The sequence below is a fragment of the Acipenser ruthenus genome, chromosome 27 (assembly GCF_902713425.1).
Source record: "Acipenser ruthenus chromosome 27, fAciRut3.2 maternal haplotype, whole genome shotgun sequence".
Lineage (NCBI taxonomy): Eukaryota > Metazoa > Chordata > Actinopteri > Acipenseriformes > Acipenseridae > Acipenser > Acipenser ruthenus.
This window is the reverse complement of record NC_081215.1, coordinates 24,059,754-24,085,990: the sequence shown is the minus strand read 5'-3', so window position 1 is coordinate 24,085,990 and position 26,237 is coordinate 24,059,754. Positions and strand designations below refer to the sequence as shown.

The 26,237-nt window shown below is 37.1% G+C and overlaps 1 protein-coding gene across 9 annotated transcripts in view; it reads left to right on the top strand.

Annotated features, from left to right (window-relative positions):
• The window catches only part of ano1a (anoctamin 1, calcium activated chloride channel a), a 51,528-nt gene that overhangs the window by 13,923 nt on the left and 11,368 nt on the right, over nt 1-26,237 (top strand). For 5 of the 9 annotated variants that reach the window (XM_034053857.3, XM_059002058.1, XM_034053858.3 and 2 more), the window contains 15 exons: nt 6,818-6,916; nt 7,024-7,175; nt 8,666-8,720; nt 9,383-9,434; nt 9,914-9,969; nt 10,548-10,589; nt 12,955-13,019; nt 13,389-13,523; nt 16,026-16,186; nt 19,477-19,559; nt 21,443-21,454; nt 22,451-22,522; nt 23,611-23,688; nt 25,385-25,459; nt 25,834-26,035. In XM_034053857.3, the coding sequence (XP_033909748.2) occupies nt 6,818-6,916; nt 7,024-7,175; nt 8,666-8,720; nt 9,383-9,434; nt 9,914-9,969; nt 10,548-10,589; nt 12,955-13,019; nt 13,389-13,523; nt 16,026-16,186; nt 19,477-19,559; nt 21,443-21,454; nt 22,451-22,522; nt 23,611-23,688; nt 25,385-25,459; nt 25,834-26,035 (1,339 nt within the window). The remainder of the gene's footprint in view (nt 1-6,817; nt 6,917-7,023; nt 7,176-8,665; nt 8,721-9,382; nt 9,435-9,913; nt 9,970-10,547; nt 10,590-12,954; nt 13,020-13,388; nt 13,524-16,025; nt 16,187-19,476; nt 19,560-21,442; nt 21,455-22,450; nt 22,523-23,610; nt 23,689-25,384; nt 25,460-25,833; nt 26,036-26,237) is intronic. The other 4 variants (XM_034053854.3, XM_034053860.3, XM_034053853.3 and 1 more) reach the window with 3 other exon arrangements.

Here is a 26,237-nt window from a genome sequence, read left to right as displayed (position 1 = left end):
GCGCATTTTTTTCTTTGAGCCGAGGTCAGCTTGTTTGCTGTCACCACAACAATAAAAAGCAGACAAAAGATGTATTGTATATACAGTGCCCTTACTTAATAGCTTGCTGATAGACATGAGCTAAATTAGCTAATCTTATCTGTTTCATAATATCAGGGATGCACTAAATTGTTCAGATTTCTGAATAGTGTGATGTCATGAGAAGAGATTAGGGATCAAAGATATAAAAATACAGTATATGATTAATTTTTAATCACTTTGCAGAAGTTTAACATTCTAATGCAGCTGCCATGCCATCTTTGGATACATGTTTCTCCTTGTATTAAGTTTCCATGGCTTTAGAACATGTAGGCGCAAAACTGGAATTATTTCTCTGAATGAGATAGGGAAATGTATCTTGTTATTCTCCTGTTGAGTTAAGGTCTGGTAAGAATTAAGAAGGCATGCATGGAGACAAATTATCAAAACACATAGGAAGAGTTTTGCAGATTTAAAGGGTGTTGGGTCAAGTATGATCAAGGCATCCAGGTTTCTAAAAAAAATTGTCCATGCACAAAAATTAAACAGTGAGTATTTTAATCAAATAATATGTGCTGAGCCTGTGTTTGCATTAATACTTAATTGCATCTTTGCATGTGTGGGCACAAGACACATTCTGACACAATGAAACGCTAGCTTATTGCTTGCGCAGTGCTGATGGTGGCAAAGCTATCACCTGACAGCGATATTTCCCAACACATCATAGTGTCAGTGTCATATGGATTTGATGTTCACAGTATAGCAGTGTAGAAATTGGAGTCCTCTTGTGTATCTAGTGGTGCTTTCTGTTGCTTGGTGTGCTACTTTCTGGAGCTTTTCTGTAGAAACTCAAGATTGAGCATTTGGTTATCAGATGCAATTTCATCCTCCCTGTTTGGTTCAAAACCATTTTATTAGCCGGATGATTGGTCCCAGAGTACCATAACCTTTCAGCTTGTCTTAGTTAGTGGCTCGGGGATTATACATCAGCTTTATTAACTTTCATGCTGTCTCTCACAAAATCCCATCTCTAATCTGCTTTCCATCTAGTCAGTTAATGATGATACAACTTTTTGATCTTTCCTTCACCAGGGCAGGTAACCCGAATGTTATTTCTTTTAGATTTCTATGAATGGTGTGAAAGTTTTCCCATTAATGTTGATCTATTCCATGTGAAACTCGCATTATGAGGTTACGAGCAGTCAGTGGAACTGTGATGGAATCAATGAAGCATTATTTAATGCCTGGGAATTTCCTATGGGATTTGGAAATGTATTTTGTTCATCCACTAAAGCAAAAGTGTTGCAGGGGGACATATTAATGGTTACACTCTGGTGTACCAGATATACTTGGAATTAGACATAATTCTGAGAGCTCTAGTGAGGCCTCATGGGTGTTATTAACTTCTACATTTTAAATCACTTTGCCAACTTGACCATTAACTTGTTTCACAGGTCTTCAAACAATAACAAACTGTGATTGAACACCTGCAGACTGATTCCAGTATCTTCACTTATAGCAAAACAACCCCAGTACTGTAAATAACTCTTACATGTTTCACTGGCCTGGTTTGCTTTAAGCGTAAGTTACACGGACACATTTTGCCCTTGTTTCAGTTTTTAACTTGGTTAATAATTTAATAATGATCAGAGGGTACTTTTGTTTTGTTTTTTTAACAATTATTTTTATTCATTTTCCAATTTTTCTCCCAATTTGGCTCACCGCTGCAACCCCCAAACTAACTTGGGAGAGACGAAGACGAGCACTTGTGTCCTCCGAAACGTGTGCAGTCAGCCGTCCGCTTTTTTTTTTTTTTGCTCTAGAAGCCCGCCGTGCAGCCATATTCAGAACTTACAGTGTCGGATTTCGCAGTTCTGAATTGCGTACAGGCCGGCTTGCAGGTGCCCGGCCAGCCACAGGGGTCGCTGGTGTAAAGTGAGCCAAGGACTCCCCAGCCGATCTAAACCCTACCCTGCCTGGGCAGCGCTTGGCCAGCTGTGTGCCGCCCCCTGGGAACTCCTGTCCACGGTCAGCTGTGGCATAGCTTGGATTCGAACCGGTTATCTCCAAGCTATAGGGCAGAGGATACATTTTTTAAACTGTCGCGCAACTTCTGGTGAGGCAGTAAATAAGTGCAAGGTATTTTGGTAATTTCTAGCAAATACGAACATCCGATTTTTGTATCCGAACACATGTCAAGAAATATTCGTTCAAATATTCGGATATTTGTCCCAGCAATAACTAAAAGTGCTCAAGCGCTATTTTTTCTTAACATGAATACAATTAGTACATTTTAAATAGCCTACGCCATGAACTACAATGTATGTATAAAGCTCAGTTTTATATGTCAACTATGCAACACAGGTGGTCTTTTTTACAGAAAGGGAGGGGTATAAGCATTTTGATGATTAATCCTAATTTTATATCTTGTGAACTATATTTAAATGAGGTTAATTCGTCAGACTTTCCATATTAGATCTTCAGATCATTGGAGCACATGTTGATATGACTCAATTTGTTTACAGGAGAGATTTAATTGAACTAATTAGCATCTGGAATCATTTCTACGGAAGTGTAGGAAACTTAAAAGGTATATTCATTATGTAACCAGCAAAGCACTATGCAGGCTGATGTGAAGGCAGCCCTTATTGAACACAATGTGGTTTAATGCTGACTACATGTATGTGATCACATTTAAATGTGTTTGCTGACATGAGCCAGTACCTAATGCATGCACTCTTGAGGTTTCATAGAGCTTTCCTAATCATCATTAATGGTGGTTTTGTAGCCGGATATTGGAGTACTATTTTTTAAGTTTAATCAACTTAAATGGCCTTTAAATTTAAAGAAACTGAAACTACAGGAATTTCCGTGTGTCCCAAGTGAATGGACAACAAAGTGTGGCTTCTGTAAACATTCTTAACATGCATTTAGCAAAATTGTGTAACCAGACCATATTCCTTCATGGCATTTTCTGTTCATAAAAAGTTTAACGAAGCACAGCGATTGTGCTCAGATTTGTGGCTGGAATCGGATGCATTGCCGTTGCTAATGATGGTCGTTTTTTGTTTCCTTTTTGCATAAAGGCCCCTGTCAGAATTATGCTGAGTTTAAAGACAGCAGCCACTATTGAAAACAACAGTTTGGGTACCGCAGCCTGTGCTATATATTCTCTTTTCTTACTATCAGCTAGGCTCACCTTCTATGACTTTTAATATGGGTTGTATTCATCTCTATGGCAGCAAAGCACAACAACATATCTGTCAATGCCCAATCATTTGTTCAAAAAGGCCTATTGTGCTTAGCGTAGAACAGTCCCACCCTCTGCAGTTCTAGGTAGGAGCATCCCTGGGGATGTTAAAATGGCCAGCCCCCCACTGGCATGAGTCTTTGTGACTGTAATAACATGGTAAGGATGCCATGAATGGCTTTGGTTCAAACAAGCCAAACTTAAAATTGTTGAAAGTTGATATTTACGAGATCACTCTAGAGATACTTTTGTGGCTTCAGACCTTCTTAAGTATGAGTTCAGATGCTGTAATGGCAGGTGTAAATTATATGTTGACAACATGAAGCCAGTGGTAATCATGTATGTATTAACTGTTTATTAGTTAACAAACTACTGTGCAATGGCATGTTGTATGATTAGGATCTTATGAATATGCAGTAGACAGTACTAGTGAAGGAATCCTGTTCTTGGTAAATTGTTATCTTTTCCCATCATACTACAGGCTGCCCGCAAACTTGTCAACAGGGATTTAAGGAATTTGAAAAGCTTCTGGTACATCCTCTGGTATATTTGTCCACTTGAAACTGAAAATTACTCTGTGACTAACCCTGTACCTGCCCTCTGTTTTTACAGTACATGACACTATTGGCTTCCATTGCCAACTGCTGTTGAAATCTTAAAATAGTGTAGTATCATTGATTTCTTCTTATAAGATAGCTTTTATAACATATTTGTAAACATCTGAATAAAAATGGCTAAAGCTAATGCCACAAGAACACAAAAACAAGCCAACACGATTGTGACCTCATTTGCGCTTAGGTGGAGTATATACACCCAATACCTGTGCAGTCCTTTTGTGTTCTGTATTGTCCTGTTCGCAGTGCTGGTATGAGGGAATGTAGTATTCATAGAACAAGTAAGCACATTTTTCTTTTTCTGAATCCCATCCCCTTCTAGTGCCATAGAGGTGCTGTCTTTTCAAAGAACAAAGAGGCCTGGAACCTTGCTAGTGTTGTATCATGTCAAGTACATGGTACTGTAAATTTACCAAAAGAGGTTAGCAGTTCTCTTTGTGTACATGTTTGTGTGTACCAACATACCTGACAATATAATCTTGGTTTTACTAGAGGGGTTTGAATGAGTGTTACAATATCACACTTATTAATCGTTTTAGCTGTGGAATGTTTGCTACACACTGAAAGAGGCATTGAGCTATAGATTTAAAAAAAAATAATAATCTTGCCTGGTATAAAAATGTGTCATAAAAAGAAAAACAATGGGCTGTTTGCCTCCTATGCAGGACCTTTCACATGTTTGTTTTTTCTGTATTGTTTCTTGCTATTACTTCCATCTCTGACTTTGCTTTCTGGCTCTGCAGTCCTGCAGAGACGCAGATTCTGAGCACGGCTGTCCGAGGAATCAAACACTGGTAGGAGTAGCCAAGTGACTGCAGCCGATTGTTTAATCAGAGGGGCATTTTCATTGCAGTTGCTTTGTGTCTTGTTGTTGTTGTTCTTCTTCTCCTTCTTCTTAGCAAGTGTAAACAAATGACTCGTTCAGATAATGACTGGAGTGCATAACGAGATTACATATCAGTGCTTTAAAGAGAACAAGCAGACATGTCGGCCAAGCGGCTTGTTTCTGTTTTTTTTTTTAAGTTTTTTTTAGTAATATTACAGGCTAAATTATATGGAAGGGTTTCTTTACACAGATATTGTAATGTGAAAAACATTCCTTCTCAAAAAGGTGATCGCATTTTATAACCATATACCTATTTTCCTGGAAACAGCATCTGGTTTTATGTGTCTCTATGTTCATTATTTAGAGTCATTTTGGTGAATAACAGTATCGCTGTGTCATTGTACATCAGGGTAAGATAAATATTTACTGTTATTCATTACTTCCTGGCAGTAGTAGTTGTGGTTAAATGTTTGTAGTTTTGTTGAGTTTGTTTATATCAAATAGTTATTCTGCCAGGCCTGACAGTTTCCCATTCAAGACTAAATATGTTTGGGTCATTCCATGGTATTTTTTAGTATTGAAAAAAGATGGGGGGGGACAAAAATACAATAGAATGGCCCTTTTTGAACATGGGGCAAGCTCCACTTTTTTGGGAAAAAAAGTATTGGTGGAATAACCCTATTATTCCATACATCTCACATGTAAGAAATCAGATTTTTTTTTTTTGCTGTGAAAAAGTTGTAGTCTTCGCAAGTGCTGTGCTATTTCGGGGCTTAAGTACAGTATAACATAACATTTACACAGCTTTACTAATATATGGTATGACAAGTTAATTTGTTTTCACGTATGGAATAATGTTTCATTAAAATGTTCCAAACCTTATGATTTGGCTGACAGTTGGCACTGTTCAAAAACTGTCGAGTAGTGTTCATGTAGAATGATATATCGGCCATTTTTCTACTAAAGTACCACTGTTGATATTATTTCAGTTTCCAGGTTATGACAACAGCAATCAGAAGCATTATGTTAAGTTGTGGGAAATGATCTGGAGAGCTTTGATGTTGCAAGTCATTGGTGGTCCTTTTGAGTTAATAATGACCTATATACCATTGAACTCTTGTGTCCAAAATTGGCATTATTAGCTGTTTTGGTGTAATATTCACTAAATCTAAAAACACAAAACTTCTCTATGAAAAAAAAGAAGACTGTAAGAGTTCAAAAGGTTGTATTTAGGATTCTTGAAATGTTTTTTGTTTTAGATTTAGACTATTTGATGTCCAAACTATACTCCACAAACTATCCTGATTTATTAAATGATTGCAGAAAAGAATTGCCCTGTAACATAAATTCATTTTCCAGACACAAGACCAAAGGTTAGATAATTCAAGCTTAGTTACCAAAACATTCCATAATTATCCCATCAAATGTAGGACATTCCCAAGTTTGCAGTGTTTATACACTCAGCATTCTGCACATTCTTGGTTTTAAATGCATTAGAGTTATTTAAATACACGTCACAGCATCACAAATAACCTCATAAATTGAATTGCATAAGAAAACATTGTCTGCCTGTAATCTCTTGTGCTTTGTGATCTTTACACAAGGTCTCGGATACACTTCAGTTCTAGAATACTGTACCAAAACTAGACTTGCAATTCAACCGAGTTGGTATTTATTTGATATATTTCATATAATTGTGCAGAGATTATTTTTAACAAACCGTAATGCATCAGCCAACTATACATGGATGCAAAATATTATTTTCAGCAAAGCTTTGCTCGGTTGTAAATATATGGAATTAAAAACAAGGCCAGGAATGTGCTAATGAGTTTTTTTTTTTTTTTTTTTTTTTGTACAGTATGCTTCAGTTACTGAACTGCCTCATTATCACAATGAAAGGGTTAAGAAAAGTAGCAGGGCTGTATAGAAAATAATACAATACAAAAAAGAAAGTAAATTGGAGCTTATTGCAGTGATCCGCATTGATAGATAGGACATAGCATAGGTCATTTAATAATGTAGGCCTATATATTACAGGATCAGTAGCCTAACTCTTCAGTACAAATTAAAGATGGCTTTCACAGTAGTAATCTAATCTCTGTTTTTCAGACAAAAACCTACGGGATAGGATTTGTGAAAATACACGCTCCTTGGAATGTGCTCTGTAGAGAGGCAGAGTTTATGAAGCTCAAAATGCCAACCAAAAAGGTAGGTTGCATCTTTATGGTTTTAATGTTAAGCCAGGTGATGGAATTCATTATACAATTTTGTTGTTTTTTCGTTTCGTTTTTTGTAAAATTGTGCAATTTTCTCAGGTGTATGAGGTTAACCACGGCAATAACTTTGTGGAGAAAATCAACACCTTTATTCATAAAATAACAGAACCACTTCATCCCAACTTGGAAGAAAAAAGAATATCCTCAGTGAAGCACCTCTCCTATCCTTTCTCAAGAGAAAAGCAGCACTTGTAAGTGAATTATACACTTATTCTGTTTGATTGAAGCGGTATGTTTGCCTCTGTATGTAAACTCTTGGATCCGGGTTTAGAAGTGCCTTCTGGCTTGGCCATGTTTGCACAACAACACCTTATTGATAGTATTATGAGAGTGGTCTTATTTTTTTGTCCACCCTTTATATCTCTGCAATTGTGTCTTGATTAACTTACCTCTTTTAATGTGTTATATATATAGTGTTCCACGTTTCCGGTTTATTCCGAATTTCACCGAACAATTACAGAATTTCTTTATAACTGGACGCCGATTTTTACTGATTTATACCCGATTTTTGTCTATTATTCAGTATTTTCCCGGTACTACTTTCTTGGAAATCCACAATATTTTGATTAAAATGCTGTTTTATTTTGACTCCGACATTGTAATAAGCAGCACTACACTGTGTATTCTAGGATACAGCAGATGTGTAGATGATCAAATAACATTCAAAAGTGGTTCTCTGTCACTTCACAAACAGATTATCACCTGATTATGTTGGCCAATCAAAGTCTGATTATTGTGGCGATTGCTGGGCGTAGTAGCTACTAGCTTGATCAAAACCTATTTTGAAATACTTACACGAAAATTTAATATTTTTAGTGGATGAGGAATGGAGAGAAAACGTAAATCAGTTTATGAATATTCAAAAGAAAACTGTTTCAAAGTATGCAAAAAGCAAAAATTGCAGAAGTGGGTCAGATGAGGCAGAGGATGCATAGCGCTGCAAATACTGCTGCATTGAAGTACATGTTCGTGCTGACAATAAAAGAACATACTGAAAAATAAACGACACATTAAACTAAAACAATGAAGTGAACCGAGAGACAAGCAATCCATTTATCCTGCTTTTTCACGTGCTTTAATAAAAAGAAAGCACAGAATGACTGTGTTAATGAGTTTGTCAGAGCGCTGTGATTTGCTGGACAGCCACTGTTTATTGCAGAGAGGTATGTATTGGTGACTTCATGCAACAGTACTGTCTGTAGTAAAACACTGCCTAACGCCAACAATCTTAATCATAAATATTTCACAGAAAATGGTGATGCTTTAGTTTTTTTTTTTCAATTTTCTTTTTTTTATGATTTCAAGGCGAATACACCTGGCTTGTTTTGTACTGATGTCATGTTCATACCTTCTGTAGATACTATTTCCGTCAGCACAGCGATTGCCCAGACGTTCATAAAGTATCAGCTAACTTGGGCAAATTTGGCTTCGACTTGCACAGATTCTGCTTCATCATACATGCCAGGGACATTATTAATCAGAAACCAGAACTGCTACTCATCATATTCCACATATTTTTACCAATGTTTCAATTAAAAACTATTTTGTACCGATTTTATCCCTATTTTAATATATGTAAAATAAACATAACAATAGTATTGTGATTGTTTGTGATCAACACAAAGTTCATTGTTACAGGACCAAAGTTAACCATATTCCTCATTATTCATTTCTTCAACAGGTTTGATTTATCAGACAAAGATTCCTTTTTTGACAGTAAAACAAGAAGTACAATAGTAAGTATCCAGTGTCTAGGACTGCATGCCCATTCCTAAGGTTATACTTTGGGGTTGAAGTTCAACAGGAAAACCAACATTAAAAGGTGTTGCTTAATCACTTGGCTCTCCCCTCTGGCTTTTAATTGGCTTCTATTAGCTAAAGAACAATTACTTATAAAAAAATAAAATAAAAAAGAGCTTTCTTTTTTTTTTTTTAAAGGCCAGTCAGTTATATTTAAGCCTTCCCAAAGTTTACTGTGATTTGTATCGGAGTCAATATGGATACATTTAATATAGTGTTACCCATTGGGCTGCAGTGCTGGGTATGTTTAAAAATGAACAGCAAAAAAATGCTTCTGCAGTCACACCACTGGAATGAATGTTGCTCAGCTCTCCTGAGGTACTGTTTCCTCTGGTATTACAGCCTAGCTTTCTGCATTCTGTCCATACAGCAGTTTTCGTTATTTTAAGAAAACAGGATACGAGGATTGGAAAGTAGCTGAGAAACATAGACTAGCGCTATCTGTTGCATTATTTATTGTGAATATTACAATTGGTGTACGCCATTTTTTGCCTTTGTCTGCAAAAAAAACCAAAAAAAACAAGCAGGATAGAGCTTTACATGGAAAAATGAAGTGACCGCCAATGAAAGTGACACCTTTTGTCCCTGTCTCTGTTAGGTTTATGAAATACTGAAGAGGATAGCGTGTACTAAAGCCAAATACAGCATGGGTAAGACTCTTTCAAACATGTGCGATTTTTTACAGCAAGCACCGTGTTGTGTTTCGAACAACATCATTACAGTACTTACTGTTGCTGTCTTTGTCAAAATAATCAGGATTGATTTACTTTTTATTTTTCACCTTCACATTAATCAGCTATGGAATGAAAACAAACAGATCACACCGCATAAGCTTGTATTAACGAGGGTCAAAATAGAGAACTGTTCAGTGCAATGTCATAGCCTTGTGGCCTTCTGAAATACAAGCTCAGCATTATCAACCAACAGCAGCCGGCAGCATCATGGCTACAGGGAACCTCTCTTTTGAATAGACCATCAATATATAAAGATATAGGTCTGTTTTATAAGGCAATATGCATTATAACTGCCCCCAAATCTATGTTATAGTAGTAGCTTTACATCTCCAAGTTGAAGTTACTTTATCAACGCTCTATATAGAAATGTTTCAAATCCTTTTGTCTTTCTACAGGGATTACCAACCTGCTTGCCAATGGAGTTTATAATGCAGCCTATCCTTTACATGATGTAAGTTACTTTTTAACCGCTTCTGATTCAGATTTTTTTTTAACAGCGTTTAGTGCATTATTTTAAAGATAAAGGAAATTGACTGGGTAAGTGTAGTGTTGTGATTTAGGTTTTCTAGTTTGTGAATTCATTTTGAGTTTGAGATTTTTGTTTCGTAGCAAGTTACACATAGAGAGTTAAATATTAATGATCTGAAATGTTGTTGATTTATTGTATTTATAGTGAAAAAAAAGAATCTGAAATGTCACTTAGTTACTGCCATCATGTGAGGGGTATTATAGCTCAGCAGTGTGGAGTAGTGGTTAGGGCTCTGGACTCTTGACCGGAGGGTCGTGGGTTCAATTCCTGGTAGGGGACACTGCTGCTGTACCCTTGAGCAAGGTACTTTACCTAGATTGCTCCAGTAAAAACCCAACTGTATAAATGGGTAATTGTATGTAAAAATAATGTGATATCTTGTAACAATTGTAAGTCGCCCTGGATAAGGGCGTCTGCTAAGAAATAAATAATAATAGCTACTGTATGAAATATTTCTGTTTATTAGTTTGCTTAATAACTAATTTTATTGTTCTTTGCAGGGTGATTGTGAAAGTGAAAATGCAGAGCCTAACGACAGAAAGGTAAGAACACATCTATTGTCTTGCTAAGTTTATTCTGTTTACAAGCTATGCAGAACCCAATCTTGAGGCTAAAAATGTTATGACCTGCACTGGTCTTCATTTATCTTTTGGACTATGATTTCATTTTATTTTTGTCCTTGGATTGTACAGAGTTGGGAGTGGCCGTTTGTTTTAAACTGTTTTAACTTTTCACGCTGTGCTTAGCTCAAGGCATGTTGCAGATTTTGTGTGTTTGAGATAGTTCCCACATCCTTCTTTGAATAGTCGGTGAAGGGACACTGTGCACAGTGCTTCAGGCTTTAAATCACAGGGGCTTGACAAGTGTTTACAAATGTGAAGGAAATCTCTTAATGAGGTACAGTGGAAGCAAGCCGTTTCTGTATTCCTTCAGCCTGATTGCATGCCTGTGTCTTCAGGTTTGACTTGGTTAATGGGAGAAATCCTTGAATAGTAGTGCCTAAGAGCTCCAATGAAATTCGGATCCAGATCAAAATCTCCCATTTGCAGATCTGTTTTGTGTCTACTTCAAGTTTTCTTTTGAAATATTTCAATAAACAGAAATCAATTTGTATATGTTCACTTCTCATTACACTTGGCAGCAGAATATCCTTTGTTCTTAGTCCTGGCAGTGCTTGCATCCTCTCATAAAATACCAGTGGGACCAGCATAGGGACACTCAAAATCCAACACACCCAGCACCATCCAAAGTGAACAGATCTTTAACAAAGATATACAGTAAACTTCAGCCTGGCTGCAGCAAAGACAATTAAGATGTCCATTACAGGAAGTAAACAGGCTCAAGTTTCAATTTTTGTATTCGTTTTTTGCAATAAACAGCAAACAATAAACAACTATCAAATATAACTATGGTTCATTATAAAAATAAAAAAACAACAAAAAATAGGATACATTTTTCAAAATATATACAACATAGTCAAAGCAAAGCTCACCAAAATATAATTTATATTATGTTAGATAGTGTCCGTTGTTAGCAGAAATCCAGACTGTTAATATTGCAGGACATGACGGTTTGAGATGTGACTTGATCCATAGGGTGTAATGGCCCATTCGAACCCCACATGGTCTTTACAAAAACATTTAGAAATTCGTATGCGGAGCTAGATTAAATAGGGCAGTTTTGGAACAAAAGAAAAACCTCTGTGCTGACTTTGCTATGGTTCATGCAAACTAATGACTGTTTCTTGTCTTTCTGGAGAATACAGCCTTGTGGATGATTCACTTCATGCCTTAAGATTGAATCAGTATAACAAACCCTAAAACCCTTCGGCTGCAACTGTAGAGAAGGAAGTGCTGAAGAGACGGGACCTTCTAATTCTGATGTTGCAATAGAAATCTGAGTGTCTACATGGGCTTGAGTTTCACCATAGCACGCTCACACATGCAAAGATCACATTACTACCAGCGATTGATAAAGTGCCAACTCTCAGAGCTGCCAACACAGGCCTGTCCACGTGACGTAACGTAGGACCATATATACTGTATTTATGGCCGGCACAGAATTTTGTGCAGACACTGGGGTAGACCTACAGTAAACAATCTCAGTGTCCTGTCCATGTCATTCTCTGTTCTGCACTTGGGAACTCCATTCATCATGAAACATTCCTAGCCTGTGTTAATAGCAGGGGCATTCTGACATCAAACAGACAACTGTACTGTTCTGCCCTGTGCAGATTAACACTGCCACAGATATAAATAGAGTGCACTTGTCTGTGTTGGCTTTTTCATCCTGGTAAATAACTGAAATCATTTTTATATTTACAGTGCACTTCACTTACAGTATAGCCGTCTTGGTTATTGGAATAGTGGGTTGATGGATAAGCGACATTTACAAACTTTCATCTGTTGTAGTAGAGTCCAAAGGTCTTCCATGCATAATATTATTAAGTTGCACATGTGCCATTTTCTACTGAATACTGCTCAATACGTGACTCTAGTCTATAAAGTCCAACAATAATGGTGATAATAATAGGTCAATGTCAAGCCATATTGCAGAGTGCCAAACTTATTTGATCCTTCATTTATTACTTGCTAAGTCTGTGGATCAAACCCATGACCTGTAACTCTTTGCTGTGATGTGTGAGAACCCAATTAGAGCCCATATTAGAAATGAAAATCATAACTAGGCATACAGTACTTTAAAATACCATCCTAAACAGTATGCTGTGGTTTGGAAGAAGTTTTTTGTGGTAAATGATATTTATCCACAAATGGTTGATGATGACACCTAAAATGTATTCATAGCTTACAATCCCTGTATTTAAAGATTGTGTGTTTGTTCCATTATTAAAGGACGTTTACTACATTGTAACATGTCTAATTTCTCTGTTTTGTATTATTTTTCTAGCTCTTATATGAAGAATGGGCAAGCTACAGTGTCTTTTACAAATACCAGCCTATTGATTTGATCAGGTAGGAAACAAAGGCCACATAGCCATTTGTTTTAGAGCACAAACTAAAGATCAGTCTGATTCAGTCACTAAGCTGATTGTAACTCCTGCTGCTTTATTACCTGTGTAAAATATTTTAGTAGCTGAGCATGCCTTGTAAAGAAGACCTTCAAGGTGCATCATAACGTGGTGATTAATAATTGGGACACTTATCTACTGCACTGAATGTTATGTTAAATGGCACTGGGCCGAGTGGAGAGTTTGAACTTGCACTCTGTCGGCATGCACTAAAGCTGTTCAATAAAAGTACTGTATTGACAGTATTGTATTTTTATGTTACCTTGTTAAAAAGCAAGTTTAAATGTGCTTTGTTATGTTCTTTATCTTTTAGAAAATATTTTGGGGAGAAAATTGGTCTGTACTTTGCCTGGCTTGGCGTTTACACACAGATGCTTATCCCAGCGTCCCTGGTTGGGATTATTGTTTTCCTCTATGGCTGTGCTACTGTGGACGATAACATCCCTAGGTGAGTAAACAATACTTCCACACCTATAAACTGGGGCTTGACAAATACTCTTTACAAGAGCATCAGTGAGGCAAATACCGGGGGGGGGGGGGGGGGGGGGTGTCACAGCATGCATGGGTAAGTTGAAGTCATCTTAGTCCCAATTGTGTCTTTTATAATGTAGTTCCTTTGTAGTATATAATACTGCATTTCTCTCTCTCTCTCTCTCTCTCTCTCTCTCTCTCTCTCTCTCTCTCTCTCTCTCTCTCTCTCTCTCTCTCTCTCTCTCTCTCAATTGTTTATTCTCTGATCTGGGTTTTTGAGCATTTTTGCTTTGCTGACGACTTTAAGACAAATGTGAGACTTCACCTAGAGTAACCATGGTGTTAAACCTAGTTTTGTTACGACTTTAAAATGTTTGAATGCCTACCTCTAATATATTCACATATTTATAATTTGTTGTACATTAAAACCTCTTACAAATGACCCCCACACACACGAAAACATACAAACCAGGATAAAAAATCAGCTTTCTTAATGTTGACTGTAATGAGCATGTAAATTCCTGAGAAGGAACTGGAGGGTATTCTTCAGTGTGGTTCATTTGCCAGTCAAAATTAAGCACTTGTGGGATTTTGTCAGTGAAGTGCTCTGGGGCCACTCTAAACCACACAGACCGCACAGGAAAGTGAGTTGCATCCAATGTTTTATGTTTGTTTGTGTAATTTTTCAAAAATTGATTGCAGATAGGGTTCTGCAGTACATAACACAAACAAACTGATTTCCACTGTTCCAGAGTGAGAGCTCTGCCTTTAAATATTGTGGTGTTTGGTGTGTTTGGTGGTGGTTGGCAGCGATGGGATTAATTCATGTCCCTGCCAAAAACATGTGAGAATGTGGCTGTTCCTTAACACTAGAACCACCGGGTTTATGCTACTACCCAGGACCGCCGGCAGCAGTCATTTTGATGGGTACATTTCAGATACAACTCAAAAGATGTATTCATGAACATCATAGCTAACATTTGCATAGCAGAAACACCATATTTAAATGAAAAAATAAACATTAAAGGCTTTATTTTCAAAATTAGTGCATATAACACATGGCTTCAAAAAATGAAAAACTATAACTATGTCCGCTGCCAGCCAAAACTTGATCCCAAATTTGACAGGTTTGTTTGTCCAGCGACACCGTGATTTTGTCATAAACAGCTGCTTGTCCATATAATGTTTTATGTTTAGCTTGAAGCAGGCAATGCTATTTTCAATGAAGTCGTTCCAAATTTCTGATGCCAAGGCAACTATATCTGTAGCTGCTCTCAAAGCAAAACGCAAAAATCTCAAGAGTTCTCGAAAAATTCTTGTAATAGTAATATTATAAGACAGTAGACTATATATGCTCACGTAGACAGCCAGACGGCAGTTCTCTAAGGAATTGATAGGATTACAATAGATTTGGATAACACATATCTAGACTTCAAGAGCAATATTCTATTCAAATACATACTGCTGTAAACTCAGAGAAACTGGCTTGCATACATATAAAATAGTATTGTAGGTTATATTAACAATTAAAGCATGGTATTGTAATAAGCCGTCAAAATGACGTCTTTTGGAGGTTCTAGGTAGAAGTGCTTATAGCTTTTTTATTTTTGCAATTCTGACTTTCAAATGCCGTCAGGGTATTTAATACATGTATTTATGAAAAGTCAAGAACAGACAACCGCGGGTCTTTAACACACGCAGAGTAATTTAAATTTTAAAAGTGAAAACCATCAAATTGACTACCATGGCGGTTCTAGTGCTAATAAATATCATATCCTGATGTAACTTTCACTATTATCTGCTGTATTATTGAATTGTGATTTGTCACACTTGAGAATTATTGTATTTCTTGTTCTTATTGTATGACTTATATTGTAACACTTGAATGTATTTGTATTTGCTTGCGATTGTAAGTCGCCCTGGATAAGGGCGTCTGCTAAGAAATAAATAATAATAATAATAATAATAATAATAGAATAATTCGTGCTAATTGGGAGCAGCCACATCACATAAAAGGAGAGCCGAGGGCATCATTTGGGGAGAGGAGTTAGTGAGTGTTGCGAATCTGTGTTTTGTATTTTATTTTTGTTCAGCGAAGGCAAATGCCCAGCCTGAAAACGTTTCTGTGTTTTGTTAAACCTTTATTTTGGCCCTTGTGCCCTTTTGTTTGGTATTATTTTTGTTTATTAAAGTGCATGTTAGCACTTAAACTGCAGCTTCTTTGCCTGAGTCTCTTTCCTGCTGCTATCCTGTTACAAGGAGTAACAATGGTATGAAGCCAACAAATTAATTTTACAGGTTGAGCAGCTTTAGTAGGGAAAGTAGGTAACGTGGTGAAAGTAGGTAACGTGGTGATAAGCTGACGTAATTTACAAAGTGGGAAATAATTCTGTACCTAAAAATCCATGTCAAAAAAAATAAAATGTGTAAAAGAGGTTTTGAATACATTGAAATGAAGCTTTTTTTTTGTCCTGCCTAGCATGGAGATGTGTGACAGTCGTATCAACATCACAATGTGCCCCCTCTGCGATCGAACCTGCAGCTACTGGAAGCTCAGCACCGCCTGTGCCACGGCACGTGCCAGCCACCTCTTCGACAACCCGGCCACTGTCTTCTTCTCCATTTTCATGGCACTGTGGGGTAAGCCTTAGAACTCTGTGCTCTGTGGGCAGTTTAATACCCAGACCACACTGGGCACACCTACCGGCCTATTTTAATGATCTAAACCAGTGGTTTTCAACCTGTGGTACCAGTACCAGTACTGTTACGGGACAGGCTTGCAACCGGCAGTTACTCTTTATGATGATGTGATTCCTCAACCACAATACTTCCTTCAATCGCACTATCGTAATGTATCAGTCTGTTTGTACCACTGAATCGCATAACAATGACAAATTATGTCTTTTGAACTTTCAAAGTTACTGATGGGGAACCAAAGCAGCCACTCTGTGTTGTTGATTATGGTTAACTCTTGTCAAAAATTAGATGATGCCATCACATTTTCAGTGATAACTTGCAGACTAAAAAAAAGAAGCGTGTTTGTAATGGGTTAGGTCTCTGTTTACAGCTGTTTAAGATTGCACAGTTACTGGTACACCTGGTGGTCCCTGCTGGAAACACTGGTACTTGAGATGAAAAGGTTGAAAACCACTGATCTAAACAGTGGTGGCCTGTGTTTCATGTTTGCTTTAGCGAGAGTTGATTAATTAGTTAAAGGGCTTTGAATCTTAAGGAACCTACACTTTGCAGGCTCTATATATAGCATCAGGCATGTGTATTACTAATTGTAATTATAATCAATAGGTAAATCATTTGTTATTGACTTTTAGTGTTTGAATGGTTTGTGGGCATGCTTATTGTTTTCTACCGACAGTGATTAACTGAGCTGGCCAAAGAGTTGCCAAGTGGAAATTGTGTAGCATCCATGGCAACAGTCTTGCTTTAATAGACAAAATGATGACAGATCCCTTCTATTACACACACAACTAATCGTTCAGGTGTAATGAATACAAGCTTTATCTTGGTAGCACATCCAAGGTCAAATTACTATTATGGGTTTGTAAAAATCTTGCAGTATAATGCTCTGGCGGGATCTGTTTCCATTCTGATGACAGCCTGTCAGATTGTTTGCTGTCAAACAAAGCTTTGCAGTAATATAAACCAAGAATTAAATGTAATATCGTACCCAAACAAAATGAAATCCATGCACATTGAGTTGTTGCAGTTAAGATCCGTCTAACTTTAGTAATGATGTGTGAATTAGTACTGAGTCAGTGAAGCATTAGATCGGACATCTGAGTAAGTTTGCCAAACCCACAGTGGAGCACCCTGTCCCTGGGGGCTAATGAAAAGTTACTGTACACTTGCACTGCAAGTAGACTGTGCTGGCAATGACTTTGGCAATCGTCCAGGTTTGGCAATGCAATTCACTTAAAGCAGTGTTCTGTTTTTAAAGTAGCGTTGCAGAACTCAAAATGGTAGCCTCTCAGTTTATGAAATTTATAATTAAAGTTCGGGAGGAGGGTCAGACACCAATCTCCGCATCACCAAATTGAATCATTCAATTTACACATTAGCTAATTTAAATTGTTGGCACTATAAATACCCTCTTCACTTATCTCTCAGTTGCGTTTTGATTTCATCGTAACCCACCACCTCCCCATCTCCACCTTTCTTAATAACAATTTTTATGTTTTATCAAATGGGGGTCTCAGCCTCGCCCAGTCGGCCAGGCAGCGAACCCTCAAACCAAGTTAGGTTTGATGCCAAATGAATGTGTATATACAGCATACTTTTCTGTTAAATCGCATACTCCGCATTCTCTACAATAAATATTTGTACTAAAACATTTTGTGATTGGTGTTTGTCCCGAACTACTGAAGTTCTGTTAGGGAGTTATGGTATTTCTTCTGCCATCCACAAACCGTTCCTTTCACTCCAGCAGCATGCCCCCAGCTGCAAGGGATTGATACAGTGCCTGTTGAGAGGAGTGAATATTCAGCATTTTTTCATGTTTAAGAAGCATTGTTCATTGGAAATATGTGCCATATTTACATTTAAGGATTGCTTATTTATGGTTTGGTATCTTCATTAGTTGCGTTTTTTGAGAATCAAGTCTTGTTGTTTTTTGTTGTTGTTGTTTTTTCTAAATAAATTAATAAATTAAATAATTGCTAACCCACACATGTTTTTATCTGGGTTAAAGTTCAGGGCAGCACTTTTTAGCTGGTAACTTCACATTGAGACATTTTTTTTTTAGTTTTCCTGGGTTAATAACTCACTTGTAGTTATGGAGCACGCCTATTGTCATTCAAGCTAGGCTCTGACAGCAGGTTTAACAATCAGGCAGTGTCTTGCCAATAGCTCTGCACATTCCCAGAGATACAGAAGAATGTCTTTTTACAGGAGCTGGACATACAGACGTTTTTCTATGCATTCCTTTTCCCAGTTTATCGTCACAGAGCACTAAAATACACTCCTCAACGAAGGCAGGAAGTGACTGCTTTGGTAAAACAACAACAGCCAGTTATAAGTTCAGCTTTTTTTTTTTACTTGGTTACAGGATAATGTGAAGTTCAAACATTTATTGTGCACCTACAGAAGCAGAACCTTTATCCATAGGCATTGATCTAGATCCTAGATTTTTTTTTCTCCCTTCTAATCCAATCCAATGTACAATAACAGCTGTTAGTTAAGCTCTTTTAATGAAGCAATCAGTAAAGGGGGAGGCCCTTGTTTTTAATGTCTGTGGGAATCTCTTAAAGCCAAAAGCTTGAAAACTGAAAAATGCTTGTTAATTCTGAAATGTCTGTTTAAATCTTAAACTTTCCTCTGTACCAACAAGCACTGAAGCGCCCGCAGGACAAAATGTGTCTCCTTTCATAATGGTCGGCTTGTCGGTACCCACCCCCTGGTTATGCATCTGTCATTTAACATCGTTTCAAGTTTTAAAGGCAAACCAATTTCATATTACAACCTAAGATTTTTGAACAAATAAAAACTGGGCACTTTTTTATTTATGTAAAGACTTCCTGTGTGCTGTTAAAACAAACCAAACACTCATCTCTTTTTGTTTTAGTTGACATGTTATTTTATTTTAGCTTTCTTCCACAGTTTACAGGACCTTTTCAATAAATCATAAGGAGCATTATTATACTACTTGGCAGCAAGGCACAACCATTCCCTGTGAATTTCAGAAAGGCTGGTGCCATTGACTTAAATAGGATTCTAATGAAGCTCTAATATAGATTGTATCTGTGTTCTGTTCAGTGAAGCCTTAGCTTAACAATTAACAATCCATTAGCAGATCATCGTATGAAGCGGTGTGTCATGAAACTGATGTCCTTTATCTTAAGGAAATTCTATCCCCTTCTCCCCATCTCCTCTCTCTACCTGCTAATAAATATTTAGGCTTATGTTATTGTTTTTAGCTGCCATGTTCATGGAGCACTGGAAGAGAAGACAAATGCGGCTCAATTACAAATGGGATCTGACAGGCTTCGAGGAAGAGGAGGTGAGAGACTAGTTTTACTTTCTGTCATCCAGTTAAACACATACTCCCCTGAAAGTGTTTGTATTAATTTGTTAACCTATACAGTGGTAGACTAGAATGTAGTCTCTATTTGTGTGCAGTTTGTAAATGGAAACTCTCATGCAAATGTATGTACTGCAGAAAAATGTTCAGTAGTTAGAAAACAACTTTGAGCTGATATACAATGTCTGCTCGCTTTTCTTGTGTTTTAAAGGGACTGCAGAGAGAAAACATGATCATGAATAGTCTAACTCAGGCTTTTTCTGTGTGTGTTTGTTTTTTTATAAGTTAAAAAAATGCAAATGTCAAAACCAAACCATCTGTTTGAAGTGATCATATGATAATGAAAGCCTGTAAGAGAGTGGTGCTTTGCAGATATCATCTGGGCAAAACTATTGCTGACACTGCATATACTGTACTGTGACATCTTGTCAGTCCCAAAATAATTTGCTGTATGAAGTGTCATGCTGTGAGCAGCACTGTATACGAGTCACTGTATGCATGAGACTTGTTGTATGGTGGGTGTTAGGATACACAGTGAACAACTTTAATGCAGTATGAGAAACACAAAATGTGAGAAAAACCATAAATATAGCAGTGCATTAAAATAAGTATCGCTTTAATAACACTGTGAGGTATAAGATGGGCAGCAGTGTGGAGTAGTTGTTAGGGCTCTGGACTCTTGACCGGAGGGTCATGGGTTCAATCCCCGGTGGAGAACACTGCTGTTGTACCCTTGAGCAAGGAACTTTACCTAGATTGCTCCAGTAAAAACCCAGCTGTATAAATGGGTAATTGTATGTAAAAATAATGTGATATCTTGTAACAATTGTAAGTCGCTGGATAAGGGCGTCTGCTAAGAAATAAATAATAATAATTATAATAATAATAAGATATGGTGAACTTGTCTATTCTGTATTGTAGAGTCTCTAACTTGCTTTTCTATTGATCTCCAAGCAATTAAATGTCTCAGGTGGTGTTAGGTAGCTTGAGGAATTTACAAGAAGAAGTTTGTAAGTTAGTGTCGGAAGGTAATCTAACCCCCAGTCCGATAAGTGCAGCCCAATGAGACAGCTGTATACAAGAACATTAAACATTGATGAGCATGCAAGTTAGAACAAAACGATGTAATGAATTATGCAGAGCTTTAGTAAAATTGGAGAAGTGGTTGAACAAACTAATTGCTAATGATAATTAAACAGCCATGATTAATTGGGGAAACAACCTATAAATATATTAAGCGGGGAAAAACATTTGGCGAAAAAAGTAATTGTGGGGGACAAAAATCGAATGACAGTAACACATTGATAACCTGATTTTAAAGATTTATTCACATTAGCTCTGTTTTTAATGGACTTTTTACTGCATTGAACTTTTTAAAATCAGCAATGAGAATAGCAGACTATATAACAACTAGTTTGTGTCTCTTATGGCATAAAGATGCCACTGTACCTTTCATTACGGTCCAGTTTAAAGTGAATATGTAGCAGACTGTCCCAGTGTGTTTCTGAGTTTTTGTGTTTTTAATTAACTGTGTGATCCATGTGCCAAGGCAACAACTAGCATCTCATGGACCCAATTCACAAAGCTGTACATTTATGGAATAAATTACTCAACAAATGAGAATAAGAATTTTTCAAGCCTAAAAAAGGAAGAAAAAAGGGAAACCAGACTATAAGATATTTACTTCTTTTTTTCTGCTGATTTCTATTGTTTTCAGTTCAGTATTTTTTTTTTCTGCTGTTTACTTTACCTTTTTTTTTTCTATTTTTATGTATATGTTTAACAGACACTGTATAATAACGTGGGATAATTCAGTAATTTTCTTTTTTTTTTTTTTTTTCCTCTGCTGTGGTTTCCTGAAGGAAGCAGTCAAGGTTTGGGTTTTATTGGTCTTTTTTATTCTGTGTTTTAATTTATTTTTTGTCTTAAGCATATCCTATAAGATTTTCCCTGCTGCTTGCAACCCACTCTTTCTATCAGAAGGGATCTTCAAGGACTATTCTCCATTATTGGTCTTGATGCTTTCCAACATCTTTTTCCAAGTTTCTTTTTATTTTTCTTGTATTCTTGCAGCACCAATTAAGTTTTATTTTAATTTAGTTTTGGTCTTTTCCTCTGCATTCCTTTTTCTCCTCTTTTTTTCCGATATTTAGTGGGGCGGCGTTGTATTCCTGTGGAGAAGTATTGTCAAAGTGTTTATTCATTTTGTAAAAAAAAAAAAAGCCAAATGAATAAAAAAAAAAAAATACTAATCAGATGATAGTGTTCAAGATATACAGAATGGAGAGTTTAAGGGCTTATTTTGACAATGCTTAGCTGCTTCACTTTCTGCAGAAACTATTGCATAAAGGGTCATCAGCTAAGGTCTTCTCCCTCGCACCTCCTGTGGTTAAAGGGGTTTTGGTGGTAATATTGTGGTGTTTGTTTGCTTTTTCTTTTTCACCTACTGTACATTGAAACGTCAAATGTAAGGGGAAAAAAAACCTGTTACCCTAACTTTAAAAGTAACCTATTAACTTACATTAATATGAAACCGTTTTAGTTTGCTGCTCTGAATCGAGGAGCTTGGTCAATTGATTCTGTTTTTTAGAAGAGGGAGGTGCAAGTTTAAAAACTGGTAAATGACAAATCCTACAGATCTTACGCATATCCATTCCCGGTAATCGTTCACTTAAAATGTTCAGTTGGAAAAACAGATTTATAATGACTTGGGTGCATTATTTTAGCATTTTATATTAAAAGCCAGTGGAATTGTTGCATGAGCTCAGAGTCATTGCACACTCCATAATTGTGCTGCCATTACTTCAGTGTGTTGACAGTGTATTATGTTTTGGCTGCGCATAAATCTTGTAGTGTCTACTTTTATACAGGACCATCCAAGAGCTGAGTACGAGTCCAGAGTTATGAAGAAATCAATGAAAAAAGAGCACAGAAAGAGAAAGGTATGGTGGCTGTTGATTTGATTGAAGTGAAGTTTTGTTAACATGAAACCGTTCCATGATCATCTTTGTAAATGCTTTAACATTGCAGCATTACATCTTGTATTTCAGTATTTAAATGTGTGATAGGTATGACTGCTAGCTACCTGTTGCTCTATATAGTGTTTTATTGTTTCTTTTAATGTTAAACATCAGTAGCAAGGCAGAAAGCATTCAGATTGTGAGACTGTTTATTCAATGTAACTTTGTTTGGTGTCAAACTATTTACCGTTTTGTTGGGCTGCGATTTGTAAAAGAATAAACAGTTTCTTGCTGTAAGTAACTCGGCACCATAAATGTAATGCTTCGACACATGACACTTCAGATCTATACCCACCATTTAAGCCACTTACAAAGATGACATGTAACTGCACTGATGCCTTCAAATGGGAAACGAAGCAAAACAACAACAAAGCAGTAACCCTATCAGATTGTTTGCTACTGCTGGTATTGCTTACCTAGTATGCTGGATTAGTTCATGATTGAGGTACACAATATCATTCTGTACTGCTTATATAACATTTACTGCAGCCTCACATGCTATTGCAGCAGAACCAATTTAATCACTGTTGATTTGTAATCAAACCTGGCTATGCTCTGTTTTTTTGCATTTACTGTAGCCCTGTGTAAAGACTTACTTTAGTGAGGATTGTTACATGAGCTTGGCTGGATTGAGCTGAAAAAAAATACTACTGTTCTTGACACAGGATGACTGTGGTCTCCCTCTTCATTGATCAAACTTTTAAAGACAGGTCTTTTTATAACCATTTAGTTACTGCACCATCTTTGTGTGGAAGACCAATCTTAAGAACATAAGAAAGTTTACAAACAAGAGGAGGCCATTCGGCCCATCTTGCTCGTTTGGTTGTTAGTAGCTTATTGATCCCAGAATCTCATCAAGCAGCTTCTTGAAGGATCCCAGGGTGTTAATCCACTGTTTTTTTCACACAAAGGTTGTACCTGAAGAGTTTCAGTTCAACTTATTTAACACGTGTTTTGCGTCCCCCTGTTTTTTTTCTTCTATTTTTTTTCCTTTCTCTGCTTGACATCAGAAACACCCAGAGGTCGTGAACGAGGGAACAAACAAATGGAAACAAACAGTTGAAACTGCCATGGCTGGGGTCAAGCTGGTACTTTAAATATCAACTCTATTCACTGTGGTTTGTCAATAAAAATAAATTTTAAAAATTGAAAGAGCCTAAATACAATAATGTGATGTCTGAATGGGCTCATTCATTTATTTGTATAATACGAAATGCAAATATTGGATTCAAATACATCAACAAGAGCAGTTGAGCAGGTTAAGAAACGGCTTTGGGTAGAAAAGGGTGTTCTCGCTCATATACCTTAGACATTAGACATAGGAGATTCCGGCGATAAAAAATAAAGGGGGAAAAAAAGTGAACACTGTCAGCTTCATATCAGTTTGTTTCATCTACTGCTTTTCAGGTACAGTGATCAATAAGGAAACTGTCTGCCAAACCAGGCTTCTGGGTTTCTAGAGCCTAGCCTCGGTTGATTCTTTATTAATATCCAATTTTATGTCATCAAGTGGGCAAGTTCCAACTATTACTAAATTAAATCAAATTCATTCATTTGTAATAAACTGTTATTTTTTTTATTGACAAACCCAATATAAAACTTAATGCAATTTTATCCCAGTTTTATTTTATTTCTCCACCACCACAGTTCCTGCTCGCTTTTAGACAGTTATTTCTCCACTTTAGTGGAGGATGATGAGATGCAGTGACCAGTAGTGGTGGCTGCATTGCTATGTGTCTGCGTGCATCTTGTTTCATCTGCATGCCCAGTGTTCATTCGTGGTCTACGTGATGTTTTAGTTGTTGTGCATTTTGTATACTTGTCAGTTGCATGTGTGTATTTAACCTTGTTTTTGTATTTTGTCCCCTTCTCAAATGTGTGTATTCTATACTTTGACCAAAAAGCTTTTATGAAAAAAAAAAAAAAAAAAAAGGTCTTGAATATGTACAAGATATATAAAAATTGTTTGTATATTTCCATCACATGGTTATGGTGTTTACTTATATTCCATTGACTTAAGTTTGGTTTGATGTTTAAAAAATACTGTAGTATGTTTGGTAGTTATATTCTATATTCTCCTCAGTTTGCCTCTTTAGACAGAGAAAAAAGGCATATCGCTTTATGGTTATGGTTAGATTTGGTCTGAAAGAAGTACTGTGGTTAAGTACTTTTTTTGGATGCATCTTCAAGCTTTGCAAATTATTGTGTAAACTGCAGAGTATTTTTCAATTGAAGTACATACTGTATGTGAATGCTTTGGCCCTTATAAAAGTTTACCATAGCAGAAGCATAGAAAAGAGTAATAAAGCATAGTAAAAGCATGTCGGTAAGCATTTTAAAACACAGAGAGTTATGGTAAAGCACATTTAAAAACATGGCAAACCATGGTAAACTATGTTAAATGTACAGTATAATAGGGGGGGCGGGGGGGGGGGGGGGTTAGGGTTAGGGTTAGGGTTAGGGTTAGGGTTAGGGTTGGGGTTGGGGTTGGGGTTAGGGTTAGGGTTGGGAGGGTTGGGGGTACGCACACTGAAATAGACGAGGTGCAGGTTCAAAAAGGCTGAAGCCATAATTCAATATAGAAAAAGGAATGCACAGTATAAGCATGGGAAAAGCATGAAAACTGCAACGTTAGTGTGAGTTTTATAAACGCCCACTGAAGAATGACAAGAATAAAGGGATCTGAACTAGTGCTGCAGTGCAAGATGGGTATGCCTACATTACAAATGTGAAATGTACCATTACTGAATATAACACACGTATCTCCCACCTTGCCTAACTTAGACCGAAAAAGAGAAGCTGACCTGGAGGGACAGATTCCCTGCCTACATGACAAATGCTGTCATGATTTTGTTCATGGTAAGAATGCACTTTCTGAAAGTAGTGCTATAAAAATGACTTAGTGTGTACTTCTCAATACGTGAACATCCTAAGCTGAACATCCTAAGCTGCTGTCTCTCACCTGTAACAACAAACTCTAGGGCTTTGCCTGCCTGGGAGTGCTTTATGCTACTGCTGTAACTATTCCAATTTAGTCCGAACCTACGAGTTGAGATTTGAAGCATTTGTTTTTCTCATCAAAAGGAAATAGTATAAATGTACCTGTTGTGTCTATAGCTTATCCCATATTTAATACAAGTGCAAACAAAATGACAATACCATTATGAGTTTTGCACAGATTTACTGTACCATCAACAGGATGGCCCACTTTCTTCTCCTCTTCTCCCATGCAGATTGGTCTGACGTTTGCAATAGTGTTTGGCGTGATCCTCTACCGGATCTCCACAGCTGCAGCGCTGGCTATGAGTTCCAGCCCCAGCACCAAGTCCAATGTGCGGGTCACTGTCATGGCCACAGCGGTCATCATCAACCTGGTGGTCATCCTGGTCTTGGATGAGCTCTACGGGTACATTGCCAGATGGCTGACTCTGATTGGTAAATACTAAGCTGCCGTCTGTGTAATTGTTTGTGTGTTACCTATTATACATCAGTACAAAACCACAAAGGGTTTTATGAGTTTGCATGGGGAACAAAGCTCTATAGCAAGTATTCCAAATTGCACAGGGGCTCCGCTGCTTTAAGGGCTGCACAGGTTTTGACAGAATGTGTACAGTATGTACCGGTGGAGGCACCGGTA